General features: G+C 39.3%; 2 protein-coding genes across 9 annotated transcripts in view; one reads left to right on the top strand and one right to left on the bottom strand.

Annotated features, from left to right (window-relative positions):
• The window catches only part of LOC126397151 (G-protein-signaling modulator 2-like), a 22,548-nt gene extending 12,179 nt beyond the window's left edge, over positions 1-10,369 (top strand). For 2 of the 5 annotated variants that reach the window (XM_050055698.1, XM_050055697.1), the window contains exons 5-16: positions 23-146; positions 449-564; positions 2,430-2,585; positions 3,439-3,547; positions 3,831-3,888; positions 3,939-4,046; positions 4,739-4,836; positions 5,433-5,615; positions 6,425-6,587; positions 7,972-8,157; positions 8,244-8,359; positions 8,906-10,367. In XM_050055698.1, the coding sequence (XP_049911655.1) occupies positions 23-146; positions 449-564; positions 2,430-2,585; positions 3,439-3,547; positions 3,831-3,888; positions 3,939-4,046; positions 4,739-4,836; positions 5,433-5,615; positions 6,425-6,587; positions 7,972-8,157; positions 8,244-8,359; positions 8,906-9,073 (1,585 nt within the window). In that variant the 3' untranslated portion in view covers positions 9,074-10,367. Of the gene's footprint in view, positions 1-22; positions 147-448; positions 565-2,429; positions 2,586-3,438; positions 3,548-3,830; positions 3,889-3,938; positions 4,047-4,738; positions 4,837-5,432; positions 5,616-6,424; positions 6,588-7,971; positions 8,158-8,243; positions 8,360-8,905 lie in introns of all 5 variants that reach the window. The other 3 variants (XM_050055696.1, XM_050055695.1, XM_050055700.1) reach the window with 3 other exon arrangements.
• mcoln3b (mucolipin TRP cation channel 3b) lies at positions 10,285-20,026 on the bottom strand. 4 transcript variants are annotated; one of them, XM_050055703.1, is made up of 14 exons: positions 19,648-19,749; positions 17,707-17,933; positions 17,457-17,624; positions 16,938-17,091; positions 16,758-16,833; positions 16,546-16,642; positions 16,073-16,172; positions 15,780-15,892; positions 13,264-13,413; positions 12,998-13,099; positions 12,391-12,513; positions 11,555-11,761; positions 11,281-11,411; positions 10,285-10,414 (listed from the first exon to the last, which is right to left on the bottom strand). In XM_050055703.1, exons 1-14 carry the CDS (start codon positions 19,706-19,708, stop codon positions 10,375-10,377), a joined length of 1,749 nt encoding a protein of 582 aa, XP_049911660.1. In that variant the 5' UTR covers positions 19,709-19,749; the 3' UTR covers positions 10,285-10,374. The 4 variants fall into 4 exon arrangements, with proteins under 4 accessions (XP_049911660.1, XP_049911661.1, XP_049911662.1 ...); XM_050055704.1 differs by having other exon boundaries at positions 17,707-17,930; XM_050055705.1 differs by lacking the exons at positions 10,285-10,414; positions 19,648-19,749 and adding an exon at positions 19,833-20,026 and having other exon boundaries at positions 10,557-11,411.

Genomic DNA, 20,026 nt, shown 5'->3' with positions numbered 1-20,026 from the left:
GTGTTGTTTCTTTCTAACAAAGAGCAAACCTGTGTCTGGTGAAGGAGTTAGGCGACCGAGCAGCCCAAGGTCGTACCCATGGCAACCTTGGCAACACTTACTATCTGCTGGGTGACTTTGAAACAGCAGCAGCTGCACATGAAAAGGTAGGTGGCAAACATGCACCCCTTAAGTGTGTACCACACATCACCTGCTTCAAATTGACCTTGTTCCCAGTGTTTTAAGGCCTTTGATAGACAAGTAACACATTAGTTGATATTGGATGAATTTGTCAAGAAGATGTGGAAGTTTTTACCCATATACATTTTCATTTTCTCTGACCCCATGAGTGTGAAGGCTGTGTTAGTCTTCATTACCTGCCACATCCTCGACAACCTCTAAAATGTTTCCCGTTAATCCTGACCTCAGTGGCAGTAATGTGCACCCTACTGTTTGTCCTGTTTGGCAGCGGCTGCTCATCGCTAAAGAGTTTGGGGATAAGTCTGCTGAGAGGAGGGCCCACTGTAACCTTGGCAATGCTCACATATTCCTCAGCCAGTTTGAGGTGGCAGCCGGTCATTACAAGTGAGTAAACAAGTGGCGCTCAAGGCCTTTGTCACCTTGGGATGGCCAATGGCAGATATCCTGTATGTCATCATTATATTCTGACACAAAACAAGTATGCTGATGTTATTTTTCATTTTAAATTATTTTTTTCTTCTGTAAAAGCTTAAGTGACAGGAGCAAGAAGTATTTTTTCTCAAGTTGTATGTTTTAACTACTGTACATATTGTATTCCTTTTACTATTGTAGGACACATATTAACATTAGGCAAATTGACTGCCGATTTAAAAACTAGCTTATCATCTAACTTGGGTGCATTTACATTTGTTTGAATGTGGATTCATGTATGTTGTCTCTTCTCAAATAAAACTTTAATGAAACCATAAATCAGTCAGATAAAGAAAAATTAGATCAAACTGAAATTGTCCTAACTGGGAAGTTGGTTCATCGCATCAGCCGAGAATGAGTTTTGTTGGCAACACTTTAATTGTCTCCTGTTTAGCATTTAGCAGTATGTAAACATTTAATAAATAGTATATAACACACTACACTTATAAGTCATAACATTAAAACCACAACACGATCACCGATCAATGCAGTGTTCTGCTGGGAAACTTTGAGTCCTGGCATTCATGTAGATGCCACTTTAAACACCATTTAAGAAAAAGTACACCCCATCATGGCAACAGCACTCCCCAATGGCAGTGGCCTCTCCACCAGGACAATGCCACACTGAACTGCCACACAAACTGCTCTCAAAAAATGGCCTGAGGAACATAACAGAGAATTCCAAGTGTCGACCTGGCCTCCAAATCCCTCACATCTCAATCTGATCAAGCATACCCCAGAGGTCCTGTGTCTATGCCTCGACAGGTCAGAGCCAAGTGTGATCTTTGGTGGGGCCTCTGACCTGTCGAGGCATGGACACAGGGCCTCTGCGGGTGTCCTGTGGTGTCTGGCACCAGGGCGTTGGTGACAGATCCTGTGAGACCTGTCGGTTGTGATGTGGGGTAGCGGCAGGTCCTACAGATGCTTGATCAGATTGGGATCTGGGGAATGTGGACATCAAGTCAATAACTTGAGCTCTTTGTCACATTCATAGGGCCATTTCTAAGGCAGTTTTTATGGTGTGGCACTCTGCATTGTTCTGCTGGGGGACCACTGCCATAGGGGAGTGCTGTTGCCATTTGTCATGTGGCATCAACATGAATGCCAGGACCAAAGGTTTACCAGCAGAGCATTGCATTGTAACAAGACGATCAAGGTTATTCTCTTCACCCGTCAGTGGTTTTAATGTTGTGGCTGATCGGTGTATGATGTAGTTGTAAGTGGACGTGTTTGTTAGTGTATTTATCACCAGGTGTATGTCCTCCTGTCGGCATTTATAAGTGAAGGCTGGTGTATAAAGAACAAGTGAATCACAGTATAGTAAAAGACAATTATGTATATCCTTATAATGGAAGTTAGTATTGCTGACAGCTACTGTACATTAATAAATAGTTTATAATGCATTATAATGTAGCTGTAAGCAGATTTATGAACATTTTTAGACTTTTATTAAAGTTTGTCTACTGCTTATAAATGCTTAATAGGCGGACTTGAGGTAAAACATTACTGATTTGGTTATATAAATAAGACAAACACAAAGTTCTGAACACAATACATGCACATATAACAACCACAAACGTGTACAGATATGTATTTGTTCAGGAGCAGTAGTTGACCAAATTCCAGAGTTTTTAATCCCTCTTCTGCAGCATATTCTTGATACAGAAGCCCTCGGAGAATTGCAACAAAGAAAGAAAAGAAAGTGGCTGATAACTATCATTCTCCCGCTCCCACCCTACACATTCTTTGACTGTCTTCCTCCTCTGTTTCGCCCTCAGGAGGACTCTGCAGCTGGCCAGGCTCTTGAAGGACAAGGCAGTGGAGGCCCAAGCCTGTTACAGTCTGGGCAACACCTACACACTACTGCAAGACTATGAGAGAGCCATTGATTACCACCTCAAACATCTGGTCATTGCTCAGGACCTCAATGACAGGTATTGACCATAGAGGGCCATTTGTCATCAGCTTTCTGCCAAACTGTCTTTGAAGTGTAACGAGCACATACAGTTTCAATGCGGGTGGCCCTTGAACTAATTACCTGCCAAAAATTGGTGGTGTTACTGCCAACACCCATGAAGCCAAACTGCAAAAACACTAAAAACAGCAGACAGAGTAACAAGGAAAGGTCCTTCTATAGAATTTAATGTCATTTACACATAATAGGAGCTTTGAGATGCAGCAAAAACATCAAAACAGCTTGTTAGGCCGGCCAAGAATAGACTTTCTACTTACAGATCATATATTTAGGATATCATTTAAAATCAGTTGATACTCTTTTACAGAAGAAATTTTAAAATGAGCTTCTCCTCGATCATCTACAACATTAAAAGGCTGTTCAAAATGTCAGCCTGAAATTTTTATGCTTTACAGATGAAAAATCAGTTTATAGGCTTAGGGGTCCTCTGCTATATGTCTGCTACAACAAGGCAATGCTGTAATTCCTAGTGTGGGAGTACATCTCTATTTTTTGTAGTCTTAGCAAAGGAAGGAAACTTGCACAGCAATATTGTCATTGAGTTGCCTAAAAGGTATAGATGGGATGTAACGGGAGGAAGAGTTCTTCAAATTCTGATTTTTTTTGTTTGTTTGTTTGTTTTGAAAATGTCTAGTTAGTCATATTAATATTCTCTCTTTATGTGGTAACTTATCCACCAGCTGTTGTTGAGAGCACAAGCTCATGTCAGGTTTTTGTGATTGTACTGTGATAGTTTGATGAATGCCCTTCCCATTCTTGCGTAATCTCAGCTGAAGTCGCTCAGCCTGTTTTCCCTCTGTGTCTCGCTGCAGGGTCGGTGAAGGACGAGCGTACTGGAGTCTAGGAAATGCCCACACCGCCCTGGGGAATCATCAGCAAGCCATGTACTTCGCTGAGAAACATCTGGAGATTGCCAGAGAGGTGACTGTTTACTGTCTACCCCCTCCCTCACAGTGCAATCAGTAGCTGCCATCAGGCCACACCTCCCTCTACTGGCTGTATGTGGAACAGCAGGGAATTATAGCTTCCTTTGTATGCAGCATTTGTATGTGTGTATTCATTAAAGATTTTTCTGGACATACACACTGCAAAGCCAGTGCACAAATTAATTACTTAGCAATAGTATGTTTTATCTTTTTGCTTTGGGGTCATATGTTCACATTTAGCTTTGTTTACATTAACTTTGATGCTGTCGATGTTGCAGACTGGAGACAAAAGTGGTGAGATGACAGCCAGGATGAACTTGTCGGACTTACGGCTGGCAAAAGTGGTGAGATGACAGCCAGGATGAACTTGTCGGACTTACGGCTGGTTGTCGGCCTGAAGTCAAACTCCAGCGTCCATGCCAGTATCTTCCGCAACAGCAACACTAACAGCTCTGCTCTACACACAAGCTACCAGGGTTACCCAAGCCTCCAAGGTAAGATAAGATAGTCCTTTATTAGTCCTACAGTGTGGAGATTTGCAGTGAAGATTTGTGTGAATCTGCATTCCTCAGAACAGCCTGTCATTTTCAGGACATTCTGACAAATCCATTTGGGAACATGTAGCAATATGCCTTTATAGTTGTGAATCAGTGGCATTGCATTTTTAGCAGCATGATTGGCCTTTAAATTATCTGTATGCTCTGTATTCACGTTATATTTAGAAATGTAAAAATCTCCGCAATGGAAAATCTATTTTTACAATTCCCAGAAAAGGCTGCCTTTTGTTGTGGTGCTTCATTAAAGGTACCCTGTATGGTTGTTGTTTTTGTGGCGACATTTTGTGCATGTGCACTCAGGTGACATGATACATTCCTACCAATGTTGTTTTACTATTCCACCGATCTACAGGTGGCAGTAGCATGCCATGAAAAACAGCAGTACACTGACAAAGGCAGGGAAGAAGAGGACTGCAAGCTAGTAAACATAATGTAAACAATGCAGGATTTAAAATTATTCACGAGGAAGGAAATACATTCAACATGTTTTGATGAGCAGCACTTAATGTAAACATAACTTTTGAGTGTTTACAAGAAAAAAAATCAGTTTTCCTGTAGTTGTGAAAGTGCTGTATAAATATTCAAACATGCTGCCACCCTGTTGAAATTTTTTTTTTTTTTTTTCCCAGGGAGCAAGTCTCCATCGAGGACAAGAGGCAGTGCAGAGAACCTGGGACTGAGTCCAAGTCCTGACAAACATGAAACTGGGGATTCATCGCCACATCAGGTATGCATGTATGAAAACACCTCACAAGGCACAGACACTTATGATGTAAAGAATGCAGTGTGTTTTTTGTCTTAATTGCATTGTAACCAGTCAGTCTGATTTCAGAAGCTGTCGTACAAATGAAATGGTTCAACTCTTTCCACTTCTCCTTCACTGACAATTTGTATTTGACATAAAAATATAGCTTGTAACATACAGAACTGTAAGCTTGGCATTAACAATTAGTTATTTTCTTTCTTTTTTTTTTAAGACAATTTATGGTGAAAATTAATTAATTTCGACAAACTGCTGTTCTGACAATGAAAGGTGCTGAATTTGGTGCTTAGCAATTATTTTAATTAATTTTACATTGTTAAAATGTAATTAGCCTTTTGCTATGGCTTCAGAAACATGTCAGCCAAAGTAAGCACAAACCATCATAGACATTTATAACTTAGGGTAAAGGGAAATTAATCATTATTTTACATGACAAAAACACTAAGAACCTGTTCACCCAGATTCAGTGTTTAACACTGGTAAAACATTAAAACTCTAACATGAATCTGTCAGTGATGTTAAATTAAAATGATCAATCTTTATGCATGTGGAATGTACAGGACTGGGAAGAAGATGTGTTTCCTGGATCTTCAAAAAACAACACAATAAAGGCTTCTACCAAGCTCTTCCTCTTCCACCGGCTGAAGAGTAAGAAGAAGAACAACAAATCCTCTCACAAAGACCAGCATGAAAACCACACCGAGCCCTCGGCCCCTGAGCAGGACACACCGCTGTCTATTAAGGTATTTCTAAAAACACGAGATTGTTCTACTCAGTCTTAACGTCCCTGGAGCCCACAAGATGGGCGACGATGATTCATCCTCAAGAAGACTCCAATTATTTTTTCCACATACAGTATTAAGATCTCAGGAGGAAATATTTTGGTGTGGCAATGTGGGATCATTGTTTCTGACTCATGTGTTCCAAAACAATATCAGACTCCAGTTCATTCAGAAGAACAGAAAAGCAAAGTGAATTTCAGAATTAAGTTAATCTGTCTGACGCCAGTTATATTACTAACTGTTAAAAGGGTGTCCGCGCGTACGCGCACACAAAGAATGCAACTGTATCTTAAAGGTGCTATTCACAAGCTTAAGAGAGTGCGGTGGATATTTGCAGATAAAGCAGTATATCTGTTCAACCCAGCTAAAGTCGGGCTGCTACTAACAGTTACGTCAATTCTTGATTGGTGAGTATGCTATAGATTAATTTACTGTTGGATCTCTAAGACGTCAGACAATGGTGGAAAAATGCCCATCACAATGTCCCACTTGTCCCAGTGTAACAAAATTAATCAGCTATTTAGAAGAATCTGTAGATGTTAGCTGTCAGTTCACAGATCAAATAATTATTTTAACCCTGAACTAAAAATTGCTTCTCTAACAGGAGAGTTTTAAAGTAGGAAGTGATGCAGTATGCCCGTGCTCTTTACCCTTTCCCTCCTGTATTTGATCGTTTTCACCAAAAGCCTGTCAGCTGTCCTGATTACCTCAATTACTGAAGCCCTTTCTATTGTTATTGAGTCCATTTGTTTTGTTTTTTAACACTGTAGCCAGGATCACGGGACACTATTGGAGAGGATGGCTTTTTCGACCTCCTCTCTCGTTTCCAGGGCAACAGAATGGATGACCAAAGGTGCTCCCTACAGGATGGCCAGAGCCATCTCACTGCTCATTCCTCTCCCTCCTCCACCCCACCTGTAGCTGAAAGGAAATGTGAGTCAGCCCCTTGTGTTCCCTCTGTGTTCACACCATATGTAACAGTACGATTATCTGGCTTAACTGAGAGATACAATTGAAAATTTATGGACAAGCAGATCACTCATCTTCAGTCTGCTGTTGTGGCCGATCAGTGTGGCCTCTATATGGTGTGAAAGCAGCACGTCCACAAATGTGTCCTTTACATTTTAATGTTGCGTAATCCTTTGTGTTGTTTGTGTCAAAGATGACTTAAAGTGATTCACCTCCCAAAATCTGTGATTTGAGTATCAAACACTTTCCACTCAAGCCTTGAAAGTGTAAAGGGATAGTTCAAATTTTTTGAAGTGGGATTGTACAAGGTACTTAGTTGTAGTCAGTGTATTACCTAGAGTAGATGGTGGCCAGTTTGGAGAAGCAGGCAGGAGTACTGCTGTGCATGGGGGCAGCAGCAAAACGTATTTTAACCACCTGATAAAAAGGTATATAATTTAAATGTATGCCATATTTTGGGATATTTTCACTGCTTTACTTTGCTGCAGACAGCCCTTTCTGATGGGAAACTGAAGCGGTTGTCTATGTTCTCTTCAAATCCAGACTCCATCTGCAAACACAGTAATTTTACCTTGCAGAACATCTGGTCTACTGCTGCCTTGATTGATTTGTTTGTGTTATTGTGTGACTTTGGTGTTTAGAAAGGTGAGTTTAGAATCATTACAGTCACACAATAACACAAACTACCCCATCAAAGCAGTGGTAGACCAGCAATGCCCATGTTCTGCAAGGTAAAATAACTTTCTTGTCAAAGGAGTCTGATGGCTTTGTAAAGAGCACATAGATATCAGCTTCAGTTCCCTGTTGTGGTGGTGCTCCTCCCTGCTTCTCCAAACTGGGGGTGCGCTGTGCCATCTACTGTCGGCAATGCTCTGACTATGAATAAGCACCTCATACAACTGCACTTTAAAAATATGAACTACCCCTTTAATGTAAAATGTTTCTGGTTACTTTCTACACTGAACAAAACAACTTTGATGGACTTTTCTTTTTTGCCAAACCTGAAAACTGGTTATTATTGCGCTCCTCTGTCGGGGTCATAAATCCAATCTTAGCACAGCCTCCATGCTCCAAGACAGATGAAAATACAATTTTTTGCAGCCAACTTTTTGGTTTGATACTCAAAAGAGATTTAAGGAGGAGGGTTGCTTTAAATTTCATAGAATAACTGTGACCCATGAACACCTCATCCATCTCAAACTCTCCCTTGTGCTCTTTTTCCTGTATTTACTATCTTACAAAATCAGAATGAAATGCTGGGTGAAGTAGTAAAAAGGCGCAAGTCAGTGTCACCAGCACACACTGTTATGACAAATCACCCACAGATAATAAGTATCTCTGCCTTTAGCTATTTTGGATTGCGAAACACCGTCGCAGGATCCTGGTCATTTCCTGGAGCTGCTGGCCAGCTCCCAGGCCCGTCGTCTGGACGACCAACGAGTCAGCCTGAGCCATTTTCCTGGCTTACGTCTCAGCACCTCCAACCCACCTCATACACCCTCCACCTCCAGCACAGACAAAGTCCCCCCACAAGGTAACGATATACAAAGTATATACTCCCCATTTTAGTCTCTCAGTATCATTACTCACATCATGACTAATACGAATTTCTCTTCCCAGCCCCCATATCCAACACAGATACCCCTCACACACCCTCCCTCTACAGTCGTCTAGAGGCAAGCGCTGATCAGCCTGAGGGGGATGACGTCTTCTTCGATATGCTAGTGAAGTGCCAGGTCAGAAAATAAATTAGTATTTTGCATTCTACCCAAGAAAGCAACAGCAAATAGTGTTATGTACATTGTCAGTCTGTCATTTCTGAATAATATCCTGTTACATTTCAAAAAGAACTATATCGTTTAGTTTATCCATGAAATGCAAAACACATAGTATTAATTTATTGACAGAAACTTGCCTGGTTTTTGGAAATTAGGGACCTGTCAAACAAAGCTTGACCTAGATCCTTTTCAGCCACTTTTTGAAAGTCAGATACTATTTTGAAGTGTTCGATACGGTGTTGTGAATTTCAGAGGCACTGGAATTAACTTTCATTGCAATATTTTTACTGACTGTGTCCAAATAGGCAGAATTATGTCCTTCTAGATATCTCAAATACTCCATGTGTTTACACTGTGTTTACAAACTGTTCACATCCAACAGACATGATTAAGACCTTTCTTTAAATAGGCAGTGATGCGTAAGTGGCTACTCGTGCCACACTGGATATTGCTCCTGAAAAACATCAGCTAACATACCTGCATTGCCTTTTGTCAATGTTCTAGGGTTCCCGATTGAACGACCAGAGGTGTGCTGCTCCGTCCTCTAAATCTAAAGGATCCACTGTTCCAGATGAGGATTTCTTCAGTCTCATCCTGCGTTCACAATCCAACAGAATGGAGGAGCAGCGAGTCCTGCCGCCACCTGGCGTCACCCAATCCAAACCAGACTGACTCCATGAGTGATTGCTTTGTCACTCAGGATAAAAGATGAAGTAACTGAGCTTCCTTTTTATTAATCAAGAGTTTTGTTCTTATTTGTACCACATTATACTCTTGATTCCTGCCTCTCTGGACTGTCCTCACAGTGTTCCTGTGAGTCTGCCATGAACACATAGGACACTATAAGGAATCAAGATCTCAAACAAAATTTTAAGAAGTGGTATTTTGACTGTAACATTTAGGGTTTAAAGACGTATGGACTTGTTTTTAGGTTGCTGACAGCTGGGTATTCACTTTTTGTGATGCCACCTGCTGCCTGTCTTGATCAGAGACCTCTGTGCCAGTGATCTCTGCCTGGAAGTGGAGGCATGCATCAAGCCACTCGCACAAAGTCTGGGGTTGTTCCTGTAGTGTGGAGTACAAGTGATGTACCATGTGACATAAAGTAAACCAAAGGGATTTCTGCTTCATGATGATGGACAAAAGAGACATTATATGGACCTATCTCAAGCAATTAAGCAAACTGGAACATTGCACGGCCTGCTCTGCCCATTTGTGTTTCTATTAAGTCTCTAAGAGTGGTACATCTTGGTTTAAATTGATCTCAGACCTCTCCATCAGTGAGTCAGAGGATCAAATGACAAATCCTCTCTGGGGAAATAAAGGTCTACATCCACTGCCACTGCTGCAGTAGGGACTAGTGGAGCCACTTACAGTATCCACTTCCTGATATTGCTTTTAAAGACTGTCAGTTTTATATTGTCAAGGTTGTATTGATGGAGTTATTGCCATGAACTGGAAAGGAATTTTTCTTCATTTTAACAAGATTTTACAAGGGATTAACTAGTTTGTGAAAAAGATATGCTATTTTAGCTTTTGTATGGAAGCCTTCTCCTGACAATGGAGAAATAAAATATCGTGAATTTACATCACAATTTATTTATTAACATTGATTCGTTGTATTCAGTGTACAACATTGGGGAACCTTCCAAATGACATGTTTTAGAAAAACAACACAATTTAAAATGTCAGGGTCCATCTTTTTTCCCCATCTACACATTAATATAAATAAGTACATTTACAAAGTGCTCCTGTATCAGTGCATCATAGAGACTAGACTTCATCAGCATCTCAGATTCATTCATTTCCTGTTTGGTCTTTTCAGCACTGAGCCAACCTGGGGCCTGATGTTAAATGAAAAACAAAAGGATTTTCAAGACTCTCCACTGAATATATCGGTATAAAGTGCACATGAATTGTTCGGTTATAGTTTATACAGTAATGCCTTTCAATATTCCACATTAAAGGTTCTGCTATGCCTCAGAAGACAGCCTCTCCTGATGTTTCCTGAACCTGAAAAGAGAATAGCTCAGTTTAGATTCTATTAGAAATGTTTTATCTAGCAGCTTCATAGGTGGAGAAATTCAAAAATCAGGATTGCACGGCTTCTGACGCTGCTAAACCTGCACAAATAAAACCAAAAAACAACAACATATAATTCTTAAAGTAACCACAAAGGGTGATATACAACCCTACTTGTGCTGCCAAGCAAATAGTGTCATGGTGCACCTGTGCTATTAATAGTCTTTAAATTGGGTAAAATGCATTTGTTTGGCGCAAAATTGACCCCTTTCAATGCATAAGAATCTCACTGCAAAAACAGTAAGACTTAAAGTGAAACTTAAGAAAGTTGGTGCTAATATGTGCATTTCAAAGGGACAAACTAGGATATTAAATCCCACATAGTTTCTCTTTGTCACATTTCAGTTTCTTGCCTGAAGTTTTTTTTCTCTCTGCCATTGTTTTGCCTATGTTGTCCTTGGCACAAAGGCGGCACTGATTGCCACGTGGATAACTGCAATCAGACACTAAAAAGGACAAATTGCACTCAGCTGCAATACCTAATGGGCGTGTTTGTGCTGTTATATCATTAGCGCAAAATCTTTTGTTAATCAGAACTTGAGACTGGGCAGAGGGTGGTTTGCAAGTGATCATGGTGCTATCAGCAGCTGCAATCCATTCTTTGAGAATTCACCACTGAGTACTGAAGTGTTTTGGCACACTGCACCTGCACCCCCAGTTCAAGTGGTAATAAGGGGCACCCAAAACTGTTGTTACCACATAAAAAGCAAAGGATGCCAGGACACCAATGATGTTAAACTCACACTGGGATGGAATTATGAGTTAGCATTGGCCAGTGTGAGTGAGTGTTGACTGACCTGGTGATGCAGCAGTCCAAGAAACAGCTGTTTTTCTTGTCGAGTCTGTACACCCCAGAGTTTGGCAGATCTTTACACACTGACAGGAATTTCTGCAGCTCTGATGTCGGGGTTCCACTCTGCTGCTGCTGCTAAAGAGTAGAAAGAAAGTGACAGTTAACACCGTGTGGTACTGTTTGCTATACCAACTGCAAAAAAAAAACACACCCTTCAAAAAGTAGGTTGGGAAAGTGAGATTGTGGGGTTACAAATGTCTAAAACAAGTAAACATCACCTTGATGGTGTCATAGGTGTCGGTGATGAGCGTGATAAAAAGGCTAAGGATCATGTAGATGAAGAGTGACACAAAGGTATAGAGGTAGACCCTGCTGAAGATCCAAACCAGGCTGCTCTTCTGCTTCATGTTCTTGAAGGTGGGAAACATGTCGTCTCCGTTGATCAGGGAGAACAGACACTCTGACACCGTGTTCAAGGTCCGGAACTGTTACAAGAGGTCAAAGAGAAGAAAGGTTATTACTTTTTTCTGTTCTTCATGATGAACCAGTGTTTGAAGAACTTGGATCTTTTGCGTAAAAGTAGCTGTATTGGTACAGAAATACTCTGTTAAGTAAAAGTTCTAGTACAAGTACAAAAGTACCAAAAAGTAAAAGTACTCATGGTGCAGGACGGCCCATTTCAGAATAATGTATACCACAGTAGATGATAGTTATTGATGCATTAATGTGTGCTGTTGTGGCTGGTACAGGTGGAGCTGATTTTACTCTATATACTGCCAGGTAGCTTGTGAATTTCCCCCTGTGGATCAGTTAAGTCTCATCTTAACCTGTAATAATGCCTCATTTATTGGTTGATATATTTTGTATTATAAATCTAAATTTGCAGAGTAACTAGTGACTTAAGTTCTCAAATATCTGCTTGAGTTGTAGTGGTGTAGAAGTATAGAATAGCAGATAATGCAAATACTCAAGTACCCCAAAATTGTACTTCTTTTCACAGCTGTTATTAATAACTGAAACTAGCAGAACCTGACTAGAATTGAAGAATATTTTTTGGTTTGGCTTTAGTAAAATTCCAGCAGATGTTTCTTTGTATTATGTAAACACTCCTTACCTTCTCATGATACGGGCCAAGGACGATCCAGCCGCAGAAACAGTAACTCAAGTAGATAATTCCAGCGCAGCAGATGAAACGGATGACATTTGGGAAAGCTGCCCTGAGTGTCAGGATGAGAATCTGAAAACAGCCACAGCCAGACATCAATCAAAGATGGTAAAAGATCTGAAAAATGTACACTGAAGCCAAGTATCTGGAAAATCACACACAAGGATGGAGTTTTGTTTTCAACGGTTCAACATTTCCAGTAATTTGGTACAATTAAGAAAAGGCTTAAAAATAACTTTACAAATCAAGTTTCAGGTAAAGACCAAAGCATGTAATGCCAAGGTACAATGCTGCACTGCTTCATGGATGATAAGTGAAGGAAATATTGTGTGGTCCACAGGATGTGTTGTTGCTAACAAAAATTCCCCTTCAAGAAGAGTTTGTGGTTAATACTGGCAGATCTATCTCAAACCGCGTGAAGTTTAGCAGCTTTTCAGAAATACAAACAGTTCTGAGTGTTACTGTTGTAACTGTATTGTACAGGATCTCTATTGTAAACAGTGTGACACCCATTTAACTAATGATCATGAGCTCTGTTTGATAAATCAGGTCTTACATTATACTTCCTAAAGTATCCCATGTAGCGGATGACCCCGATCCACACAAACATGGTGCCTGTCCCAAGGAAGATGCTGCAGACATCATAACTTGTGACCACCTAAAAGAAACAGTGAAGGTTTAAAATGCGACAAATGGTCTGGGGGTATACCTATAAATACATGCACACTGTAGACAGCTGCTACTGATAGAATGTAATATTGAAAAACATTTCAATGAACACAGCTCAACCTCAGTGATACTGTAAAAGGAAATCCTTATTACCTTAGTCTGAATCTCGATCTTGAGAATGGAGCCAATGATGGTCAGCGTGTCACTAACAATGATCAGGATATACCAACCATTCACAAACTCTGACTTGTCTGACCACGGGACTTCTTTACCACAGTGCTCCTTGCAGTAGAGGGTGTATTCCTGTTTAAAGAAAGAAATGTAGATAGTTATTAGTTTGTTTGTTTTTTACTAAGTTTAATCAGTCAAATAACAGGGTGGAATGTGACAGAGTACATTTATTTAAGTACTGTACTTAAGTACAGATCTGAGGTGCTTGTGCTTTCATTTCATGTTGCTTGATACTTTTACTCCACCACAATTCAGAGAGACATATTGTACTTCTATCTATTTGACAGCTGTAGTTACTTTACCAGGATTTTTCCATACAAATCATATGATATTACTATCACTATATTGCATTGTTAACTAACCAACAGCAGGGTAGTTAAAATTAGAGGTAAAAATTTTACAGGTCCCATTATTTCCTAGCAATTTTACAGGAGGTTCCTGTAAAGGTGAACTGTATATAATTCAGTGCAAATTAAATTGAAAGTATTGACAATGTTCTGAGACAGTTATTTGTGTTTAGTTAGTTGTGTTATGTTCATAAAAACTCTGACTAAAAACTGACTAAGATTTTGATGAATGACACTGGCAGTTCATTGGAATCAATAACAACAAAAGACACAATGTGTCCATTTTCCTAGTAATTATGACAAAATTGCATAGTTCTTTCGAGGAACCTTCAGATGAATTTACAGTTAAATTTTAGTTCCTTTCTGGGAAATTATGGGACCTGTAGAAAAAAGTGTTGCTACATCTCAGCCAACTACAAATGAAAAATGACACCTACACATCAGCTGTAACAATCCAATAGTGTATTTAGTGTTTCATGCATTTGGTCATTTTTTTCTGTGTTGAGCACTTTTACTTTTGATACTTATATATAGTATATTTTGTTGAGAATGTTTGCGTACTTTTACTCAAGTAACATTTTACAATTCAGGACTTCTACTTGTTACATCGTATATCTACAGTATGGTTTTGTTTCCGCTATACTATTTCTAGTCTTTCTACTTTTAATACAGTAAATAATATACTTAGTTCCTCCACCATTGCCAAACAGGGATATACATGGATGCATTGGCTACAATAAACAATCCACACAACAAGCAAAGACAAAACAAATCAGCAGCAACCACAAATCAGAGTAGCAGGAACTAGCCCAATTCAACTAATGGAGAAAAAAGTAATGGGCATAAAAATGAAGGACACGATAATTGCCCTTCTACCTCAAAAACAACACCACCAGCCACCAGTGGGTGTGTGTGTGTGTGTGTGTGAATGGGGTGAAAGGCACCAGTAGAGTAAGGCACCTTGAGAGGTCGCTTAGACTAAAAAAGCCATACATAAATGCAGTTCATTTACTGCTGCATTTTCTATTCTAATAGATCATAGAAATATTACACTCAGTATTGGGGCAAGACCTTTTTTTCTTGTCTAGACTATTAGACTATTTTTTCTTGTCTTGACTATTAAACCTCGTAAAGTGCCAACCTCCGAGTGGTTTCATTTTGTCTTGAATAGCATATTTCATGGATGTCAGAGGGAAAATCTGACGAAGCTGACATCTTACAGAGTTGACAAAAAGTTATATGAATGTCACAGCAGTCACAGTGAGTAGCCATTTTATTTTTCAGAGTTCTCTTAACACTAATCAAAATACTCATTTTAAACCATAATTCATATGAGGTTTTGATTTAGAAGGGCTATGGCGTTGACACCTTATGATTGAGACACATCCGACAGAAACCAGGAAGTGAGACAGGAGTCCTTGTGATACAGCTTACTCCTTTGATGCCTGATTAAATGTTTTTGTAGAGATCTGACGGAGATGACAAAAAACTGGGACACATCTTTAAAAGGGCCAATATTTTCACTAAAAATATATATACCTTTTAAAATGACGATGATTATGGCAGTACATTTTTACACTGATGTTATCAGTGTATACTGTTATTTTGTTAATTTTAACACATCTTTAATTGTCTGAAGTTTTAAATTCTTCTCTGAGACAAGGGTGTTTTCTGGCACAGTGCAGGTTTAGAGGTTAAAAAAAGAAAGCAGAATATTATACAAAGAATATTTTATAAATCATGTTTATACACAGAAAAGGGAATTAGTGTGTTAGAATTTTAAGGATGTTTTAAAGGATGTTTTTTGTAGAACGTGACTTATCCATAAAGAACAGGTATGCTAAAGACATCCATATCTTTTTTAGGATTTATTTTTCTGGCTTTTTGCATTTACTGAATAGGACAGCTTCAGAGTGAAAGGGGGAGAGAGGAGGAGATGACATGCAGCGAAGGGCTGTAGGCTGGAATCAAACCCATAGCCACTGCAACAAGAATATAGCACAAGGGGCACACATTCTACCAAGTGAGCTACTAGGTGCCCCAAGACATCCATGCTATGTCACAAATATACCTGCAGTTCAGTTAACTTACAGACTGCAGCTGAATCCCATTGATCACCGAGCGTGTGCAGAGGGTGAACGAGATGATGCACGTTATAATGATGAGGCAGTCAAACAGCACAGTCAGGTATATGTTTCTGGCAGCTGAGGGAACAGAGAAATTAAAATTACTCTCACCTTTAAAAGGGCAAACATCTTCAAACAGATTTTATGAGCAGCAAAGTCCCAAGCTTAGAGGGCAGCCTTAATTAATCCCAAGAATCCTGGACACGACCTTAAAGCAATGCAGATGATTCATTTGTAAATTCAGCTCGGCAAACTTACATGCTCCAGTTACTTTCCAGTCTCTGCACTCATTGATGTCTACATCATTTTCCAGGTCAACCTTTATCCTGCCGCTGTGAGCTTGGTTGTTGAAAATGATCTGTTAACCAGAGAGTCGTGTTTAACGGAGGAAAGGCACTTTTTGAAACAGCCGAAGCCAAAAGCTAAATATTCACTTGCCAAGCCCTGAAGATAACATTTAACTTTGTAAATACCAGGCACTGTGTGCAAACATCCTTACTGCTCAGATTTGTGTCTTCAGTAGTTAAACAAACACAAGATTCACACTGACTCCTTTCATTTTCACTCCTATCTGTGCTGAGGAAACAGGTGCAGTGTCACAAGGGGAATCATTATCACGGTTATGGCAGCAATCAGGTGATCAGATGTGTCCTATCACTGCTTTTAAAGGACAGAGTCTGATTGGAATCACTGGTGTTTACTGAGCCACGAAGACAAGTCAAGTGACTTACAATAACAGTAAAGTCGTAGCAGTCTGGCAGCTCTCGATGTCTCACTGTCTGTAAATTTATGGCCTTCAGAACAAACGTGATCTTGACAGAGACCATCCTGCAAGACAGAGCAGATACATTACCCATGGGGTTGTCACATCATATATAAAACCAAGAGAGGAAAACTGTGTTGCCTTTAAAAAAAGGCTTTAATTAAAAGGGTACGTGCAAACCTTTTGAAATGCAGTTCAAAATCTGGAAATGCTCTCTGCAATGACGGATGGTACATCGGATAAACTTTACGGCACTCTGTTAGATACAAGCAACAGGGAGAAGAAAAACAAGGAACAAATAAACTCACTGAACCCAAATATTCAGTTTTTCCACACATTAACTCAAACAATCATGCGTACCAGTTTCCACTTTAGCATCGATTTCAAAGGTCTCATTTCCAGGGTAGATGGTGCCGTTTCTGTAGAACTCCTGACACACTGTTAGGGGGGTGTAGAAGGTGCCACTTTTCTCATATTCATGATTTCCTACTGTGATGTTGTGCAGATGTCCATACTAGAGATGAACAATGGAAACCTCAGTTATAATAACGTCAGGTAAAAGGAACTCTCTGAAATGAACAGCTGCAGCAGTTTAGTGTTACAGTTTATGCAGTCTAATCAACAAAACAAAACGACAGATTCAAACAACATGAACAAAGTCCAACCCCATGACGAGCTACATCTTGTCATGGGAGCTTGTTGAACTCCTCTGTCATACAAGCATGCACAGCTATAAAATTCCAACAATGATTTACAGGAAAAGGAAAAATGTTCTGTCTCACATGATCAAAATAAACCAAGACACTAGCACATAAAACTCATGCCTTCTTGGGGCTCCTTGCAAAGACGAAATAAAAAGAAATATTAGCATTGAGTTACCTGTTCAATGATGTAATCGATGTGATCATAAACATCAGCCTGCCTGTAAACAGCATATGTATCCATGCCTCCATCAACATAATCTTTCAAGAAGAGGTGCTTGAATGTCATCAGGTTTTCCTCCTTGAATGTGACAACCATCTGGTTGCTCAGCCCAAAAGACACTAACTGTGACACGGGGGGGTATTTGCTGTCAGGGTAGCGAAACAACACAATTAACATCTGCTCAAGTCATATCTGAAATAACTACCTGGATGGTAATGATGGCAATCTTGATGATCTGCAGGATGAGTTTCCATGGTTTTCGGCCGCGAGCGTGGTACTTCTCACAGGGGTTCATAAAGTAATATTTGATCTTCCTTCTGAGACACTCCACAGTGTCCAGCTCCTCCAGACACTGATGCTGGTCGTCAGCCCAGGGAGGGGAGCCATTTGCCTCGTAGACATCATACAAGTCACTGGACTCCTCCATATCTACTATTAATAGATACAGGTGACATTAGTACAATCAAAGTTAGCATTGTAATATTACTGAGATCACTGAAATGTGAAAAAAATGCTTAATTATTGATTACATTTTTTTTTACTTTTACATGTTTGGACTCTAAAAACAAAGTGCAGCTTTGGTGGCACCAGTGAAGCAAAGAAAAAGTCATGACCAACTGCCATGATCATGATGGCTTTTACTTTATATGTGCGGCTGTAAATGTTAAGCAATCAGATACAATAGACATGCAATAAATCCGTTCTGTCTAGAGCTTATAGTGTTCTTTTTTGTTTTACACTGTGTTGTGGTTCAATTCAAAATGTTTTTTTTTAGATTATTTTATCTTAATTATTCAATTAATAAATAAAGTTGATATGAAAGGTAGAGTCTAATTATAATTCTATATAGTTCCACTTTTCACAAGAGCAAATTTTCTCCAATTTCCTTTTATGTTGTGCTACTTTACAATGGTTTGTAGCAAAAAAAAAAAAAATTCGAGAGACATAAGAAACTGACATTGCACAGGATTTTTCAGGAAACTTAAATTTAATTTATTTAAAAAAAAAGATATTTTACACAACAGAATAATTGTATTTATCATCTGGTGACAATTTTCATCGAGAACCTCGCATTAAATATTTAAAGACGCTAGTTCAAAAGAAATGTTGAGAGGCCCCAGCCAGCCTTGGACATCAGTCCAAACACCTGCAACATCAGGGCAGCAGAAAAACAAATGCAGCTGGTCTTCCTCTTCCTCACTGCAGACTCTACACAGTGATGATTTTTCAATATTAAACATATGAAGTTGTTTTTAGTAGCAATTATTTTATAGAAAGTTTTCAGTTGAAAAATTCTGGGGTAAGAATTGATTGTTGTTTTAATTGTTCTAGAAAATTGTCTCCAAGGTATTAAAATGTTAAATTCATCTTCCCAAAAAGAACAGATTGAATGAGGGAAGGCAGTAAGACTGCTACTCTGTAAAATAAAATTATAAGTTATTTTATTTATTTATCTATTTATCTATTTATCTAATTTCTGGCACCTTGGACTAGGTGCAGAGACCTGTTGTCTATATCCACCTTTTTTAAGTTTCCATGTCCAGTTAGTTGGGATGGCTGGTTGAAATTAAAATGATCACAGATTTGACCACACATACATAAAATATTATATATAAAAAATATTAAATTTTTTTAAGTGTTTCCCATAAAAAGGGCTTCTCATCTATTGTCAGTACTGAGTTCAAACATATAACTTGGCTTTGAATGTCCTCTGGGGTGACTGGAAGCTCAACCAAACCTTAAATACATCTTTGATGTTTAAGAACTTGGGGGTCTAGTGGTTGAAGAATTGGATTTCCTTATATTGAAAGGTTCAGCTTATTTACATATTGAAAGGGAACAAATTGTATTGACTTCCTACTAATATGTAATTCAATACTCTGACTCAACATTACACACTTCAGTGTTTGTAGACTGTTAAAGGTGTGTCTGATAAACCTTTAACTAGGCCACTGCTGAGAAATGTATAAATTATACTTCCTTGTTTTATTTTCTTTTAAGAAAACCTAAACTAATAAATGCTTTTTGACACAGGATCAATATGAAGTTCTGCTAGGCGTCTACTTCCCATGTTTTTTCCTACATTACAAATTAATGACTAATCAGCAAGTCTGCGTGAGGAGGAAGTAAATGAAGTCAGGTGTACCTGAGCATTGTTGAATAATGTACAGCAGCTCACGCTCTGAAACCTGGTCATCTTCCACCATTGCCACAAACGCTTATAATCATTACATGTCGTGTAAGAAATGAAATCATAGCCTGTCGAACGCGACCAACACTGGACATGAATGAAATGCGACACAAAATCAGCCAATAGCCGGATCTACTTACCTGCCTCGGATTAATCAACTTGTTGCATACACCTGTGGTCTGCGGCGCGCGCCTTGTTGTTGCCAAAATATCTTGGTCTAATTAGAATTCATAACGTAGTCTAATTGTTCTTCTGCTGTGAGAGACCTGACTGAAGTTATTAAACTGAGTTAAACCTCCGAAGTTTGTGTGTTGTCACATGAACAAACTCCTCA

Source organism: Epinephelus moara, chromosome 10 (genome assembly GCF_006386435.1).
Source record: "Epinephelus moara isolate mb chromosome 10, YSFRI_EMoa_1.0, whole genome shotgun sequence".
NCBI classification, from domain to species: Eukaryota; Metazoa; Chordata; class Actinopteri; order Perciformes; family Serranidae; genus Epinephelus; species Epinephelus moara.
Note: the sequence above shows the minus strand (reverse complement) of the source record. Positions and strands in the feature narration are given on the sequence as shown.

Bases quoted from the DNA above. Each gene is read 5' to 3' on its own strand.
- mcoln3b (XM_050055703.1), bottom strand. From the start codon at position 19,708: ATGGTGGAAGATGACCAGGTTTCAGAGCGTGAGCTGCTGTACATTATT. The intron at 17,625-17,706 runs GTAGTTATTTCA...CCCGTGTCACAG, and splicing joins TTGCCATCATTACCATCCAG to TTAGTGTCTTTTGGGCTGAG. The intron at 16,834-16,937 runs GTACGCATGATT...TGTATCTAACAG, and splicing joins CGATGCTAAAGTGGAAACTG to AGTGCCGTAAAGTTTATCCG.